General features: G+C 42.5%; 1 protein-coding gene across 22 annotated transcripts in view; it reads left to right on the top strand.

The window, feature by feature from the left end:
- Positions 1-17405, top strand: part of RBFOX1 (RNA binding fox-1 homolog 1) — a 1183000-nt gene that overhangs the window by 610014 nt on the left and 555581 nt on the right. Inside the window, exon 2 of one of the 22 annotated variants that reach the window (XM_054516573.1) lies at positions 5389-5426. The exons of 20 other annotated variants lie outside the window; for them this stretch is intronic. Coding sequence is in view for 1 of the 2 variants with exons in the window: in XM_036392510.2 (XP_036248403.1) it covers positions 2754-2771 (18 nt within the window). In the remaining variant the exon portion in view is untranslated. Of the gene's footprint in view, positions 1-2732; positions 2772-5388; positions 5427-17405 lie in introns of those variants that run through there. One more of the 22 variants, XM_036392510.2, reaches the window with a different exon arrangement.

The following is a 17405-nucleotide window of genomic DNA, read 5'->3' as shown; positions in this document are numbered from 1 at the left end:
CTGACCCTTTAACCAGCAGCACTAAAGCACAAAGCTCATGTAGCAGCAAGGGGAGGAAAGTTGAAATTGTCAGGGAGATGAAGTGCAGCCCAACCTGTCCATGTAGCACTGGGTCAGGCAGAATGAAATTCAACAACACTTGCAGTGAGCTGTGTCTCAGAGTTTGCTGTTTAGTGGCACTAAATTTATATTAAAACATAAAATTGAAGTGACAGAAAAAAACCATTTTCAGCACGGTTCTTGTGGACAACAGGGCTTGTGAAAGATGTTCTAGCTGTGCAATTTATTCCTGGATAATTGTCATTGACAGCCATGGGGGAAAAATGATTTAGGAACAGCTCTGACTCTTGGCTGATCACAATATTTGGATGCCCAGGTTTAAACATAGATATTAGTGATTCTATTTATTACTTTAAGAAGAAAAAGCAATGCTCTCATGAGCTATTAGCTATGGAATCCATTATGTGTTATTTTATATGGGGCTGAGGCTGCCCAGTTGTCCAGGGCCCGGACTCTCAGGACACAGGTGAGGAGGGAGAGGTTTCATGGCTTTCACCTGGTGACCTGCCCTCAGCTTGCTTTTGTAGGATTCCATCTTGCCTTGGAGACACATCTTGTGCAGTAAAACCCTTGCTATCAAATGCATTTTTGAGGCTGAAGGAGAAGTTTTTCTTTTATTCAGGCAAGGTGTTCTTGTGTGCTTGGCATCTGGCTTGCATTTTTTGTTTTTGAACTACATTACAGTACACAATTGTGCAGCCTGGTGCATGCTTACTAAAACCCCTTTATTTTACAGGGTTTCCCCAAATTCTCTGTAATTTTGCAGTTGTTTTTAATGACCATAACATTCTACACTTATAATATCTAAACAAAAACACTAGGATGGGGTATCAGCAAATCCTGGAAGGACTGTAATGTATCAGGATTGATCCAGGAGTAATTTTCATCCACCTGGGGATGAGTTAGGATGTTGTGTGGGCAGGAATGACCTGAGGAATAGGTGCACACTGCATCTCTCCTGGCAAGAGGTGGGTGTCAGTTTGGGATCACTGCTCCCCAGTGGCTCACAGTTGCTTTTATTTTCTTAGTAAAGCTCCATATTAAATTAAGTCCTTTTAGGTTGCAGGTATTTCAAAAGACTGTCTGTACTGTGCTACATATGCTGGTCATAAATCAAAATACTGATGGGCAGTGGCAATAATGATGGAATATTCCATCCTCTCTTTGTTGGTTTTCTGAATTATTTTAGGAATTTAGAACTTATTTGTGGTTGGAGCTTTTACCCATCCCATCTCCAGCACCAGGAGCTGGTGTGGTGGTGAGCAGGGGTAAAGACGAGCTGTGCTTTTCAGGATGGCACAAACAAGCACTAAGGATGCTGTTTGTTCAATAGGTGCCCTTGCTGGTGGTCGTGGCTCTCTGTGATGAAGGACATGCAGGTGCTGGTGATGACACCAGGGATGTTCCTGCTGCTGAGCAGGAAAGGGACAGCACTGAGTGTTGGAATCAGGTTGTTCCTGACCTAGGGAAATGATTGGAGCTCTCCCAGCAGCTCCCACTCCAGGAAATGTGGAGCCAGAAGTTCCTGCTGGACTGGAAGAGGCTGAAGGAAGTTAACTGGAATGTTTGAGTGGATTGCCAGGCACCTCTTTGCCTCCATAGCAGAGATAGTCATTAATGTCAGATAACCTTTACTGAGATCATGTATTCAAGAGAAAATAATGAGCTGGTTTTCAATAATTCAAATATTTCTCTTTTCCAGCCATTGCTTTTCTTCCACCTTTTGTGTACACAGGCTTTTCCTCTTTAACCCATCTGATCTTTTACTTGGAAGAACTGTAATAAATGTAGGTGAGGTGTTCATCCTTTCTTCTAACAGACAATTGTGTGGAACTCGAGGCTCTGCACTGATTCCAAGGAATTGGTGTCATTTGTTGTGGACACACTATGAATCTGTAGCCTTTCATTTTTTTGTAGTATGTTGCCCATTTTTATTTTTCCTTCCTTCCCCCCACTCAACCCTCTGTTCTTTTTTTTTTTTCCTCTGTTTTCTTCCCTTTTCTTTTTGACTTTTTTTCCTTCTCCCCTCTCCCTTTTTGCTTTCCAGCTTCAGTTATTTCAGAACATGTTGTTATGGATCCCTTTTATTCTCATGTCAGCATTTCAATCCTCATCAAAGATCCCATCAGCTAAAACCAGATTCTGTACTCACACATAAACCCCCACCCAAATTCTCTGATGTTGTTATGAAGGGCTCATTTTTCCTTCAGGGAAGAAGGAGAGAAGTGGGAAGGGGAGGAGGGGTTGCTGCTAGAGAGCCTCTTAATTTCATCCATTTTAAACCTTTTTGTCTGCATTGCCACTGCCACCCAACTTCTGGGCTCTTTCAGCCAGTTCTTTTTTTCTTTCAGCACTTTGCTATCCACCTGCACAGAGTTTCCTGCTCTGTCAGGAATTAGAGTTAAATAGTTTACTCCCTCAATTCCACTGCAGCGGAATTTATTTATTTTCTCCCCTTGCTTTTGCTTCTGTTGCAGCTTTCATGCCATTGCTTCATCCTTAAGTGGTGCTTTATGTCAGATGGGGGACAGATACTTTTCTGAAAAATGAGGGCCCCCCTCAGTCATGAAGAAGTCCTGGGCTCATTACTCTGTGCAAGGAAAGCTCAACAAAAGCTGGGATGAGAAAGAGCTGCTCGATGACAGAAACAAAACATAACTTCCAGTGGATTTGTCTTGGAGTAAAAGTAATGTATGGCCTCTCTTGAGCAGGTAACCTATCGATTACAGCACAGCCAGAGCACTCTCAAATCCCTACCAGGCTTTCCCTCTAATGGATATTAATGTCTCCAGCTTTTCTCATGTTGCTTGGGAGAAATATTAAGGGTTACAGCCAACGTAAAAAGAACTGCTCAACAGTTCTGGTATCTTCTGACTTTAAGAGCCACTTAATCAACTTTGTAGTTGTCTAAGGATACTGATTAATTTGCATTCATGTTATGTAATTTAAAGATAAAATGATTCATGTTTCATCTCTTAAAAAAAAAAAATTCTGCAGAGGCTTCCTTCTACTGTCTGAAGAGAGATTACATAAAGAAATGTGCTACTGAGTGCATTTATCAACTAGAAAAAGGCTCTCCTTTTATCTGAGTAGCTTTTCTAAGTGTTTCTGTTTCCTTTTCCCACTGTGTTTTATATAAATTCGTGAACATCAGGAATATAATTTCTGACATATCACTGGGGACAGATCTGGAGGGATGAACACTGTTGCCCTTGCACATCAGTGGAAGGCTGGGGATGTCGAGCCTTTACCAAGGCAGCTGTTCCCAAAATGTTCAATCATTGTTGAATAAGCTAACAAATAGGAATTGTTGCAAACAGAGCAGGTATCTCATCTCTGCATTGTTCAGTTTGATTTCTCTTGTGTATCTACTGCAGGGTAGTTTTTCAGTTACTACAGAGTGATAAATATTGATTAATGTACACATTTCCTACAAACACGTACATGTAAGTACATATATATATGTATATAAAAGGTCATATCATAAATAGGTATAAAAGAAACTTGTTGGAGTACATGTCAGCTTCTTATATTACCAAAGTTAAATGAAAAAGGTTAAATGTTCTCTGCATCTGATTATCTGTTGTTAAAAATGAAAAAGATTTAATTACTCAGGGTTTTATATTCATGTTTAATAGACAATCTTTCACCTGAGTACAATTTTACACTCAGGACAGAGCTCTGTCTCAGTTTGCATTGCTTCTGCTGGTAGACTTAGTTGATCAAGAAGATTTTTTGGATAAAACCCTCTGGTTTCTTCCCAAATACTGCTTTCTTTTGATAGTTTTGTTTTCTTTTTTTAAGTTATTTTTTGGCCCCCAGAGTTCCAGCCCCCTCCCTGTCCCCTTTTACTTCTTTTTTTACTTCTTCCCTGCCTACTTGTGCTCCTCCAGAAAACTTCTCTGTGCCAGGTCTTGGCACAGCCCGTGTCTCTGCAGAGCTTCTCGGGGAGTTTTGTTTTCCAGCTTCTGAACAATGATCAAAGCTGCCAGTTCTATTTCATCCATGTGAAATTTCTTCCTTACTCTCACAATTCTTTTATCTTTGTTTCAACTACCAGCAGCTCCAAAAGTCAGATTCACTCTATGAATATGCATAAAAGTTGTGTTTGGCTGCTCCCTTCTAGCAGGATTGTTCTCCATCCACCTTTCAAGCCCTGCAGAAGTTGGGAAGTCGGGGGAGGTTTGAAGTTATTCTATCCAGAGGCTGAGGGGTCCTGCATCCCTCTGCAGTACAGGGATGTCTGTGGCTGGCTCAAGAGTTTTCTTTACCTTTTTCCATTCTTGAAACTGCTCCTCAGGGATTTCCTCCCCTCAGTGCCTCCACAGCAGCATGGAGTCAGGGCATTCTTCAATTTTTGTGTCTCTGTGCTTTGTCTTTATCTCTGCTTTGGTTGTAAAGTTATGCTTTTTAATCTTGTCTGGGTCTTTTAAAACCATTTTGATGTCATTCTCTCCACCACACAGAAAAAGTCCCGTTTTAGTATTTCTCAATTAGATCATTTTTGAATTCTACTGAAATAGAGGTTTAATTAGTTGGATACAGTGCCAAAATTTATGTGATTTTTCAGCAACTTGTTTTTATTTATAAAATAACAAGTTGTAACTTCAATCAATTTGATTCCATAATATTGAAAGCTAATCAGCTCTGTTGTGTGTGGAGTGTGCATGGAAAGATTTCATTGCTTGATGTTTTGTCTGCAACTGTAAAGCCAGAGGCCAAATATTTGGAAAAAAAGCTTTCTAAAACCTGGTTACTTCATTAACTCACGGCTAGTGTGCAGGGCTTTGATTAGAGTTAAACCTCACAGGATGCTGTGCATTGGAAGGGACCTTTAGGGTCTTGTTCCACCCCTGCCATGGCAGGGACACCTCCCACTGTCCCAGGTTCCTGCCCAGCCTGGCCTTGGGCACTGCCAGGGATGCAGGGGCAGCCCCAGCTGCTCTGGGCACCCTGTGCCAGGGCCTGCCCACCCTGCACAGGGAACAATTCCTGATTCCCAATATCCCATCCAGCCCTGCCCTCTGGCAGTGGGAGCCATTCCCCTGTCTCCTGTCACACCATGTCCTTGTGTGGGAGAGCCTCTCCAGCTCTCTTGCAGGCACTGGAAAGCTGCTTTAGGTTCTCCCCACAGATTTGTGATAATTTGGACCTTGTGGCTGTGCCAGAGCCATGCCTGGGTGTGTGACCATCCCCACGTGGGGGTTGGAATGCCTGGCTCAGAAGGGGAAGGGCAGTGAGGGCTGGCTCAGTAACACACTGTGTGCTGAACCTGTGGATAAAAATTCCAATTCTTTCCCATTAATGCCCTGTCCGTTGTCATTACAGGACGCCTTGAGCTTGCTCACATAGTGCGTTGAGGTTTGGTGAGTGACGCTTCTTTTCTCAGAATATTGCTCCCATCCTTGCCTGCTGAATGCAATCCACAAGCTGTGGGTGTCAGTCTGGAGAAAAGGAAAAAAAAAAAAGTGTCTGAGCAGCAACATTTGTCTCCTTGATGTTTAAAAAAAGGCACTTGGGGTAGTGGCTCTCGGTTCAGTTCTCACTTTTATCCTGCACTTAAACTTCTGATTAAGGTCATGCAGGACACCTTGTCATCTTTGCACCACTTAGCTTGACTTTTATCTGATGCTGAAGAACTCGCTAAGTTGTCTTTGAAGAATAATGTTCTGGGGAAAATGGATCTAAATGGATATATTGGGTAAAATAAATTCACCTGCAGGCCTGTGAAAAAGCACTGTAAATCTTGCCATGACCCTGTTCACTAAGGAGGTTTGTTGATAGCATTATATTAAATCAGGAGCAGCAGAGGAAGCTATAGAGATATTCAGCAGTAACTGAAGAGGGAGAATTGCACGGCTTGTGGGATTACAGAATATGGAATTTTGTACTTCCAGGTCATTACTTTGAATTCAAATACACTCCTGGTAGTAATAAAAATCTGTTACCAGATGACAGCTCTCCAGTTTCATGTATGAACTGAGCTGAGGTTTTCTCTCTCTCCACCTGGTAATGGGCAGATGCCTGCTACAGACAGAGTGTCACAAGTGACACCATCAGCTACTTCTATTGACACCTCAGGGGTGGGCAGCAGATAAATATCTCATTGCACAGTCACCTCTTTGACCTTAGATTAGATTCTTCTCTGGTGTTCAGCAGGGAGCTGTGTGCAGGGAAAAGTTTCAGGGATAATATATCTTCCTCCTTTATATAGCATTGTTGAACAATGAACAGGAGGTAAAAATTGAGGGCAATTTCCAAATTATTGCTCATAATTTAAAGACTGTGTGTTATTCCTTATTTCATGTGGCACCAAACAGGGTTTCAACAAGGGAGGCATCTGAAAGGAGGTGTAATTAATAAGTATTTTGGCATAGGCTAGCATTACTCTTTCTCCCTTATTCTCTGGGGCTTACCATTGTTGACACCACTGAATAAGAAAGCTAATTTATTCTGGATGTGTAGGTGTTACAGAGTATAGCTGCCTTTGAAGGGAAGATGTGGTGTATTTAACATGTCTGATTTAAAGACAGTCGTCCTTTGGTGCTTGCAGAAGAAAATTCTGTGGCACATCCCTGCGACTGCTGTGTGACTCACAAAGTGGCAAGTCCTACAGGAGCTCCCAAAAGTGGCTTTTCTCTCCTGAAACCAAAGCATGTCTCTCATGCCTTCCCTGGGGTTTGTTTTGCTCTCAGTGTGAGGAGTTTCATGTGAGAAGCTCTTGTTTACCACAGGAATAAATGCAAAAAGCAGCCACCTGATGATTGCTGAGGTAGAGGCTACTGAGAGAATCCTCATCTGTCTTCAGACACCTGTGATTGCTGATAACCCAGCTACCATGGGAAAGGACGATGGGGATTTACACAAGATCCTGTGCACATGGGGATGTGTCACAGACATATCTTCTGAAAAGTCCTTTTGCCAGGATCTTTTCTCCTGAGAAGCTGGGAAGCTTCAGCTTCTCCATGTTTTGCTGCTTTGGAATTTGATTTGGAGAATTGTTTACCCAGCATGTGAAACTGTTTTTACTTGATGACCAATGACAGCCACCTGTGTCGAGGCTGTGAGCAGTCACAAGATTTTATGATTTTTTCCATTCTTTTCCTTGCCTTCCAATGAAATCCTTTCTTCTATTCTTTAGTATAGTCTTAATATATCATTTTCCTTTAATCTAATATATATCATAAAATAATAATCAGCCTTCTGAAACATGGAGTCAAGATTCTCATCTCTTCCCTCATCCTGGGACCCTCAAACACCTCCACAGGGATGTGTAAGCAGAGGAGGAGGAGCAGGAGCAGCTCCTGGTGGTGACAGGAGGGCTGCAGGTGCAGACATCGCTGTGCCAGCCCGTGGGGCAGCACCTGCACCTGCAGCCAGCTCTTGGCCTGCTTGGAGGTGCTCTCCAGCCCCTTGCCCATGGCTCACCATCAAGCAGAGAGAGGGCAGGTGTCCTTTCAGGCCCAACAAACTGCTCTTAGTGGTTGGAAATAATTCAGATACTCTTGGTAAAGTGACAGTTGCACTGGGTACATACCCTGCCTTTTGCTGGAGGCATTGCCACTACAGGGGATATGAGGATGTAAAGAGAAGCCTATAGAAAGTCCCCTGCAATTATCTAGGGGTTCAAGAGAAACAATATTACTTTCCTTTGCTCATGATCTTGATGTTCACCTTAAATTGAAGTGTATTAGACTTTTTTCTGGATCAGATCTTAAACAGGCTTCAGAGAAGTAACTTCTGCCACTCTCACAGTATAACCTGTTACGTGCAGCATTTTTGATAAATGTAGTAATTTGTAAACAATGATGAAAATTAATTTATGAGCTCATAGGGTTAATTGCCCTGAAGGCACTAAGGTTAGACAAAATATTCAGTACTATGTGGTTTTATGTTTTCTGTTTGGAGTTTTGGTATTATTATGAGAAGCTTTAAATAGCAATGCTGATAGATTTTTTAGCATTGGAACCAACGGGAGCCAATAAAATCAGACTTGGCATGGAACAGCAATCTTAATGCTGATGGACATGGCAAACATGCCCAGCTCCACTTGGGGACAGTGGACACAGATGGCAGAACGGATTTTACCATGTGCTGTATGTCTTATTAATTGCTGTGCCCATTACTGGGAACTCCAGAGCCTTCCCCTTTGTTCCACTGCTGTGGGCAGTTTGTCTGGTGTATGCTTACTGCAAACTATCAGATTTCTCTCTTTATTTTGTGGCTATTGTGGCTTCTCTCTCTCTCCTCTCTCTCTCCCCCTGGACTTGTGCATGGGACTTGTTTTGGGAAACAAGATCAAATCCCACCCATTTCAGAGGTGGTTTAGCATTCTAAGGTTGGAGTGACATTCTAAAAACGGGTGAAGTGCATGTGAGATTCCTTAGCAACGTTTGTACCCATGGAATATGGGCAATTTTACCTTTGAGTCCACTCTTTCAGGTTTGTAAAGATGTGGATGACTGGAGATTGTGTGTGATGCGATTCCTTGGGGTGAGCTGCTGCAAAAGCATTAAAATCATTGTGTGGAAAAGCAGATGGACAGAACTCAGTGAAATCCCCAAACTGTAAATCTGGAGGGACTCTGCCCCTGTTGCTACCTGGTGTGAGCCAGACCAAGAAAGCCTTGAGACTGAGTGAAGCATAAAGAATTCTGGGTAGAGTGAGGATATTAAACCAAGAAATGACTTGAAACAAAAAGCACAAATTTGATACATTTTTGACAATTTTTTAAATTTGATAGCAACAAATAATGTGTTGATTGCTATTTTTTTCTGGTCTGACAGCATTATAAGCAGCCAGTGGGTAGCAGTAGGTACCCTCTGGAGAACAGTGTGAGTTAAATGTTTTCTCACTCCTGGGCTTGTCCTAACTAGCTGGTGCCCTGTTCTGGGGAAGCTGATTGAGTTGTTATTGCCACTCAACAGCATTGCCCCTTACATCTCAAACTGAACCAGAGTCAGGTTTGCTGTGGTGGCAAAAGTGACTTGTAATCAAATCCTCTCTCTGCTGGGACTTAGCTGAACAGTGATCATGGTTGGAGGCTTGAAATTTAAGTGGGCTGACTCTGGGGGCTTCCAAGCAGTCAGAGAAGTCCTGGAACTGTGACAATTAAATTAGGACATGGAATCTTTTACAAACCCATAAAACCTTTGTGAGCCATGTCCATGGCACAGAACCCCCTGGCAGCCAGGGGCTGTGCTGGCCCCGCAGCAGCTCGGAGGAGGGAGGATGTACAGCACATTTCACCTTCAGCTCACACACTGCACCTGCCCCGCTGCCTGCTCTGGCTGCTGGCTTCCACTCGTGCATCCAGCATTGGATAAAGTCATGTTTTTAACAATTACAAGCATATCTATTAAATCTATGGTGCAGCTGGAACTGCAGCTTGGAAAATAACCTTCTTACAAGGCAATTACTGTAAAATGTTGTTCCTTGCAAGCACAACATAAACACGCTAATTGCTAAAAGTTTTTTGTCGTTTGTATTAAATAGCTGTTCTTCAATTATTTAAGAGTTTCAATAAAAAAAAAAATTAGCAAAAACCCCCCCAAATATTACCAAAATAGCTTTATCTCACATCTTTGTTACCAACACTTTGCATTTCGCTTTTCATGCCAGCTTTCACAACATCAGAGTATGGTACAATTATGAATTTTTTAAAAATGCATCATAATTTTTGACACATTTCTCCCCCCACATTCTTTTCTGTTAGAGGATGGCACAGGTTTAAATCTCAACAATTATAAGATTTGGACAAGCTAATCAATAGCCCATTCTTTTTTTGCATGCTTTTTATATTCATAGAATCACCAAGGTTGAAAAATACCTCCAAGATCTCAGAGTCCAACCTGTGCCCGACTGCCCACCTTTTGTTTCACAGACATCACATTATTTGGCTGTGTGTTGGTTTGTTCCTATTTGCATACAAAGTTCTTTTGTGTTGTTTTGTGGTTTTTTTTAAAGAATCCTTGAGGCTGAAGTAGTTGTAAACCAGAGTTAGAACTATTCTTTTCCTCATTTGCAAATTGGCCAGAAGGTATGTGGTGGTTAGCTAAATCTTGACTTGGCTTATTCCATTTTATACAGGCTTTTATTGCAACAGCAATACACATTTTGTTCTTTAATCCCAGGAGAATTGTATGTGTTGTACCAGGTTATAAGGTTTAAATTCCCAGGACTTAAAGTAATGTGATGAATATTAAGGTAATAAATTACAGGCAACCAGGATATTCATAAATTGAGGGGTAGGGGGGGAAGTTAATTCAGAAAACCAGTTGAGTTTTGCAAAAACGTGGTTTTTGCTAGATACTCCAGGAGAGTCTGCTATGGAAACTGGTCTAGCTGTGGTTAAATCAGGGTTTGAATCATGCCCCACTGAGATTAGAAGAAAAAAAATTGATATCTGTTTTGTTACTGCTTATTATTTTCATTTGGAGTAATTTCAGAGAAAATATTGATTTCTTACCAAATGTTATTCCAGAGGTGCAGAGAGACTAAGTTGTTTCTTCAGCCACAGAGAGCAGATTTGAAATCCTGGCCTTAACAGGTGCTTCAGAAGATTCCCATGTCTCAAGTATGTTTCTCAATCTATTTTGAATGTAAATCTACAGTTGCTCTCTGTAGAGAGGGATCTGCTGCACATGCTGACATGAGCTGGGGCTGTTGCAGTGAAAGTGAAATACAGGAGAATTCTATTTCTCATAGAGGATATTACCACAGCAGAAGTCGAACTGAAATACGTGAGATATTTATAAGATATCTTCAATCCACCCGTGCTTGTTTAAGGATGATTTGATGAAACAAGGTAAACCCTTCCATTCCTCATTTTCATCTCTCGCCTTTTGATAATTTATTGATCCACAAAGCTTTTAAAGATTCATATTTGCATTTATTTCAGTTCTAAAATCAGAAGAGTAGCATAAGAGGAGTTCAGGTTGTGAGTTATCAGGGTTACAAACAGGCAGTGGTTTCATTTTAGCACCTTCACATGTGGCCTTTCTATGCACATTCTGGCAAGAGAAAATCAAACCCAACATGCAAGAGACAAAATTTAACTCCAGCTCTGGGCTGTTTATTTGATGTATCACATGGCTTTTAAGGCTGTACCAGCAAGTGTGGGAAAGGCATCAGTTCTACAAGTTTCAAAAGTAATCCCATCTTGATAAGGAGTTTCTTTTTCCTGTAAATGGATCTGTTATTTCAGCGATTCCTTTTTTCTATAGTGCTGTCTGAGGTCTTTAGAAATTCTCACTTGCCTCTCAAAGACTTATTTTGCTTGGCCCTCAGTGCAGCACGTTATTATTTTCTGAATGATATAGATAGAATTCTGTCAAAGCTCTTCATTGTCTCAATTTGAGAGCGGGTGGATTTGCTGGGCCAGGGAACTTCTCTCTCCTGGCAGTGGGTGGGTGTGACAGGGTCCAAGAAATCAGTAATAACTGCACAGTGGGGTTGGATTGAAGGACCTCTAATACTGCTTACAAATGGGTCATCAGTTCTTGGAAAATCAGTACCAGTGGGACTAATAGAAATCAGAATACCTGAACAGAGCTTCTCCTCCAGCCCAACACACTTGCAAGGGTTAAATTCACCATGGTGGCAGTGGGTCAGGCAGTGGAGGGACGTGGCTGATGGCACAGGGCATACAGGAAAGCCAAAGCAATGGAACAGCCATCTCCATCTGGGCAAATTTACTGTTTGCTTATGGACAGAGATGATTTTGGGACACAGCTGAGGTGCTGCACACACAGGAGACCTCACAGTGAAGTAATAAGAAAAAGCCATTTTATGAGAGAGCTGTTTTGGGCACAGGGAAGTGACAATGATTGCCTGCTTACAAATATGAATAAGTACTTGCAAACCTCTGAGCCACGAGTGAATATGATTTACATGCTCCATGTTTCCCAGTAAGCTTCTGATTGCTGGTGCTTTTACTGCTTGTCAAAATGTAAATGTTGCTCTTTTAAATGATGGCAGTTTGGAATCCTAAATCAATTGTGAGTTAGGGTGTTGCTTTGGATTTGGTTTATTATTTTGTTTGTTTGTTTTTTCTAAGGTATCATTTATATGATGACAGAAAGAGTACAGAGAAAGTAGCAAACTAGCAGATTTGACTTAAATTGAAATTGAACATAGAGAAATCAGACACAGATTAGGGGCTCTTTTTAGGTTAATCAAGAAGAGAACTTAATTTTGTAATTGTGCTCGTGACGTGGGCTTGCAGTTTCACTGTGTTCCTAAATATTAGGGGGTAGCCATGAGAATTACATGGATGTTTGAGCTCAGCATGCCCATTGTCCAGGTGGGATCACAGAGCATTTGTTCCTCTCCTTCAGCACTTTCCAAATCAATCCACAGGAATACTACACAGAGTGAAAGAGATGCATTCAGGTGGGCTTTGCCTTTCTTTCAAGGCAAGAGGAGGAGGAGGAGGGTGCTCCTCATGTTTTGAGATCAGCTGATAACATACCCAGAAGAGAATAAACAGCATTCCCTTGGTCAGCAGGGACCATGCTGAGCACTAATGCTCTGTATGAGCTCTAATCCATACTCCTGTTGTTTCTTGACCATTCAGACCTGTAGAGTAATTCCTAAAGGATCCTTGGGTGATTCATGGCAGAGAGCTGTGCCAGTGCTGACAGAAAGGTTTTTCTTTCTCATTGTGATGCCAGTTTTCCAGCTGCATTTTCTATAGGGGAACATACTCTTATATCTCCAAAGCATTTTTATTTAAAGGCATTCATGGGGTTCTAGAGTAGTTCCTATGATACAGCAGTGCTGGTTGAGGGAAAGCTCCTCCTGGGAAGATGCTTTGCTGAAACTGGGGTGCTGTGTTCTCATTATCAACTCAAGATGCATCAGTGCAAATAAACTTAAGCCTTCACAGCATTTGAAAGTATTTATAGTGGGCAGAACAGGAAAAAAAAAATGTAAAAAAGGGAAATAAATAGAGAAACCTTCTTATTTGCTCATTCTGAGGCTGGAATGTTATTGAATCACTGAGCCAATTTCACTGCAGTTGGGATAAAGAACCTCAAGAGTTCCCTGAACTTTGCCTCAGTGCTTGGAGCCAGTAGGTTTGGGATTAATGGCCCAAATGTGTTTCCAGTACAAAGGATCAAACTGTTTCTTCCTTTGCTGATTGACTAAAACAAACAAACAAAAAATGCCTCATAACTGAAGGTTTTCAGTTTCAAAACTGAGTTTTTGAAACAACAGTGGAATTTGTGACCCTCAGTGGCCTAAAGGAGTGTTCTCTACCCTTTGCTTTTTAAAAAGCATTATCTGGTTTTGAAAATCAGTTGAGAAATACACTGTCTGAATTTATCTCCTAAATTCACTTCTGGACTTAGCAATTAGAATTTAATATGACAAGAATGTATTTACATGCATGCTTTCACACACAGAATGAAAACATCTCCATAAGTTAAGAGTCCTGGTAAATCCAATGGTGACCTGACAGAATAGAGGAGGAAAAGACATTTTTAAAACAGTTGTCTAAAAACTGAGGTTTTCAAACTGCTTTTTTATGTAGGATACATGTTGGTATTTACAGAAGCTGATTCTTTGTTGTTGAGTGTTGAAGAAATGATGGAAAAAAATTATTTACGGTATTGTTCTTATAAACCCAGTCTTTCATGAGCTTGATATCATCCTGTGATAAATACTAAGCACAAATAATCCTGCAGCTGCAGTTCCTTATTACCCCTCCTAATTGTGCATGGTTTGTGATATGTAAGATTAGATTTACTGTAGGCTGTGTTCACAAGGCTTCCAACCCAGCTTCCCCACCCCTCTCCTGAGGTGTCTTTTTTCTGTGTATGATGTTCTTGGCTGTCAGGTTTGTGGGAAGCATTGAGTACCAAGGAGAAAAAACGCGTGTATTGAGGTGGTGTTTTTGTGAGAGCTGAGAAGGGGCTCATCCTGGAAGGTGGCTGTACTGGGTAGGTCAGGCAAGAAAACCTTTCCTGATGCTTTGACAGGTCTGTCTTGGGTTTCTGTTTGTGTTTTTGGGCACATGCTGGCTGTGTGTTAGAGGCAGTGAGGGCTGCTGTTGTTGCCATCACGTTTCATGTGTGCAGCTTGTTTTGCAGAGATAATCAAAACTCTCCAGCTTTGGTGAAAGCTGTAAAGCTGGTGTGTTTATTACAGCGCTGGACACACGTGGGAATCCTTCCCCTGAAATGACATGTGTGCTTCTGGGAACTTCAGGTCCCTTTTTATCCCCCTCTCAGGTACATATCCATACAGTTTCACAATAGGTTCATACATATTCATTTTTACGAATTTCGTGTGACATTAGCCGCTAGTTCTTTATCAGAAAGAATTCCTAGGTCAAGTTGAGCTGCTCTCACAGCAATCTCTCTGTCTCCCTCTATCACCCTCTGTCTCCCCTCCTGCCCCTTATCTCTGTCCTTCACTGAAGCAGTTTCTCTGAGCCTAAGTTTTGCAGGTCAAGCTTCTAACCACAAACTCAACTCAAAAATGTACATTTCGCCTAAATCAAAATAGATTTCTACCCTAGAAAATTTCCACTTTGCCTCAAGCTGGAGGCAATGCTTGGGCTTTGTCAGCTGCTCTGGGTGTCCCTGCCAGGCTGGGGACACCTCATGTCCCAGAAGGGATGGAATGCTGCCCAGATGTGAGGAAACAGCAGCCCTGGCAGAGCAGGAGGGGCTGCACTGCTGGAGCAGGGTCCCTGCAGCTCCTCTGAAATTCCCTGCTGGACTCCAGCCTGGAGCTGTGCCCTCCTGACACCCCTGGCAAGGGCTCAGGCCCACCCAGAGCAGCTCCTCTGCCAGTGTGGAGATAGACTGAGCTACTGAGGCTACTCTGACCCCTCAGTCTGCATGGGGACGTGAGCTGGGGTTCTTGCCCACAGTTTCACTGCTGTCCATCCCAACAAGCGCGTGTTGTGTCAAGGAATGGAGGAGGAAAGTCACTGTGTAATTCATGAGGTGTAAGTTTTAATTATTGCAGTGACCTTTCCAGCTGTCCTTGTCTTTCTGCTTATCCACTGAACTGTGCATTAGGCTCCCTGAGTGGAAAGTAAATGATTCTCAGCCCTGTGGGAGAGCAGGGATCCTGGAGAAGGTTCCAGCACTGCTGCCCTGGCCAGTGCTGAGCATGTTCCTCAGTCAGAACAGAACTTGGGGTGGGATGAACATTACAACACCTCAAACCCCATTACCCCACAGGGTTAATGTTCTAAATGGGGTTTTAGTGTCCTCAGAGGGGCCTTTTGAGTTTATCCTTTCAGCTCCCAAAACAAAATTCTTCCTGTTGCCTTGAGCGAGTGTGGAATCTTGGTGCCATTATTGTGTTGGTCATTTAAATGCCTCTTTATCCTCCCCTCTGCTCATCCAGCTACAAACCTGTCCATGCAGGAGGTGGATCCTCCTGTGTTCCTGCACAGGAACAAGAGCTCTGGCAGGTATTTTATCATTTAGTGCATGAGCTGACAGAGACAGGACTCAGGAGCAGCCACAGAGCTGTGGGTGAATCACAGAGGCTGAATTTGTTTCCGTTCTGTTGCAGACCAGAGGATTCCCAGGGCAGCACCTGGCCAGACACAGCTTGGGGAAGGCAGGTCCCACAGAGCAGGTCCTTGCTGGTGTCCCCTGTGTCCCAGGGACACACACAGGGGTCCTTTACCCTGGGCTTTGATCTTTCCCGCAGCAGGGCAGGAATCCCAAAGGAGCTGGAATGGTCTATCCAGGCCTGTGTTATCTAAACACAGATGTTCCACTTGTCAGGCACTCGAGACTAAGCAACAATTAGGATGATAGATGTGTTCTACACCCCAGCTGCAAGTCACTTGGATATGCTTAAAATCCTCCTCACCTGTCCTCCATTTCTTTTCCTACACCTATTAAAAGTGATTATGCAAAACACCTTTTTTTTCCTGCTCCTTTAGCAAATTCCTGTCTTGCATTTTCACCTCCAGTTTATCAAAAGCATGCCATGTGCAGAATGTCCCTTTATTAGATGTGTGAGGAGAAGAGCTGCCAGTGATTAGATTGGCTGCTCATCCTCTCTCTACTGGTCCAGCATAACCAATATTTGCTTCCTGAACGTTAGCCAAAAATTATCTTCTCTCCAGCTGGATGGGGATGTTTCATCATCTTTAAAAACTGAGGTGTCCATTATGTTGTTATTGTTAGGCAATTATTTCCTGTTCTCATAGAAATTTACCCTCTGACCAGTTCTGGCCATGATGTATCTGGCAGAGAAGCCAGTGCAGACTAATCAAGCCTTGTGAGAGCTGCTGTTACCATAATGCAATTTGTCACCTCCTAGCCCTGCTGCCTTTGCCACTGCTCCTGCTCAGGAAATGCATCTGTCATCTTTATCAGGGCTTCCTACCCCTAACTGATTACCCTGCCTGCAAAAGGAAAAAAATCCTGGGGTTCCAGTGGCTGTCCCAGAGTGGGAGAGGAGCAGGGGCTGGTTTTGTGCTCCCCTTGCACAGTGCTTGAGCTCTGCAGTTGGATCTCTGTGCCCCTGCTGCTGCCTGAGGCACAAAGAGGTGCAGGGAGAACTGAGTTGGTTTGGAGGATCAGGCTGGTGCTTTATTAACCAGCTAAATGCACATAAAAGATGCAGCCATTCTCCCTGGAAGTGCAGTAGAAATGTGAAATCCAAAGCTGTGTTTGGTGTCAGGCACATACAGGCAATGTGTGTGTTTGTGATTGCCGTATGTGTGGAGATCGACAATGGGACAGTTGTGAATTCTAATAACAACTGAGGAAAGTAAAGCATGGAAGAAGGCCTTTGAACCTGTCTTTTGTTTGCAGTTAACCTTAGTTGATTTAGGAGCATTGGAATTGAAGTGTTAAGGATGTTGCTCTTTGCTTGCAGTTAATCCTAAAGAGCTCTGCAATAATAACCTTTTGAGGTATAATTTTAGAATATTGCTTGTATCCTTGAAACTATAGCTTTGGAATATATATGAAGGAAACATGTTTATCTCACACCTTAACAAAACAGAGCAAAGCAGCTTGAGAAAGGAAGATGAACTCAGCTCAAGGATTTATGGTTCTGACCAAGGGAAGCTGGACATCCCAGTTATGAGATTTACAGTCCTTGCAATCAAAAGGTGAACCCACATCTGGGGAGCTGGACTGCACCAGCTGGGATTCATCTTCCTTCTCTCATAAACCAGCACCATCTGGGGATGCTCTTTTTGGGATACACCCTGAGAGAAACTAAATCACAATAGTGTATAGAATTGTGACAAAAAAATAGAATAGAAACTGCTGATGAGTAAAAATTGGAATAGAAACTGCTGAGAAAGCTGATGAGTACCCCTATAAATACCTGTAAGCCTCAACTATGGGTGT

Source organism: Molothrus ater, chromosome 16 (genome assembly GCF_012460135.2).
Source record: "Molothrus ater isolate BHLD 08-10-18 breed brown headed cowbird chromosome 16, BPBGC_Mater_1.1, whole genome shotgun sequence".
Lineage (NCBI taxonomy): Eukaryota > Metazoa > Chordata > Aves > Passeriformes > Icteridae > Molothrus > Molothrus ater.
This window is presented reverse-complemented; position numbering and strand designations above follow the sequence as displayed.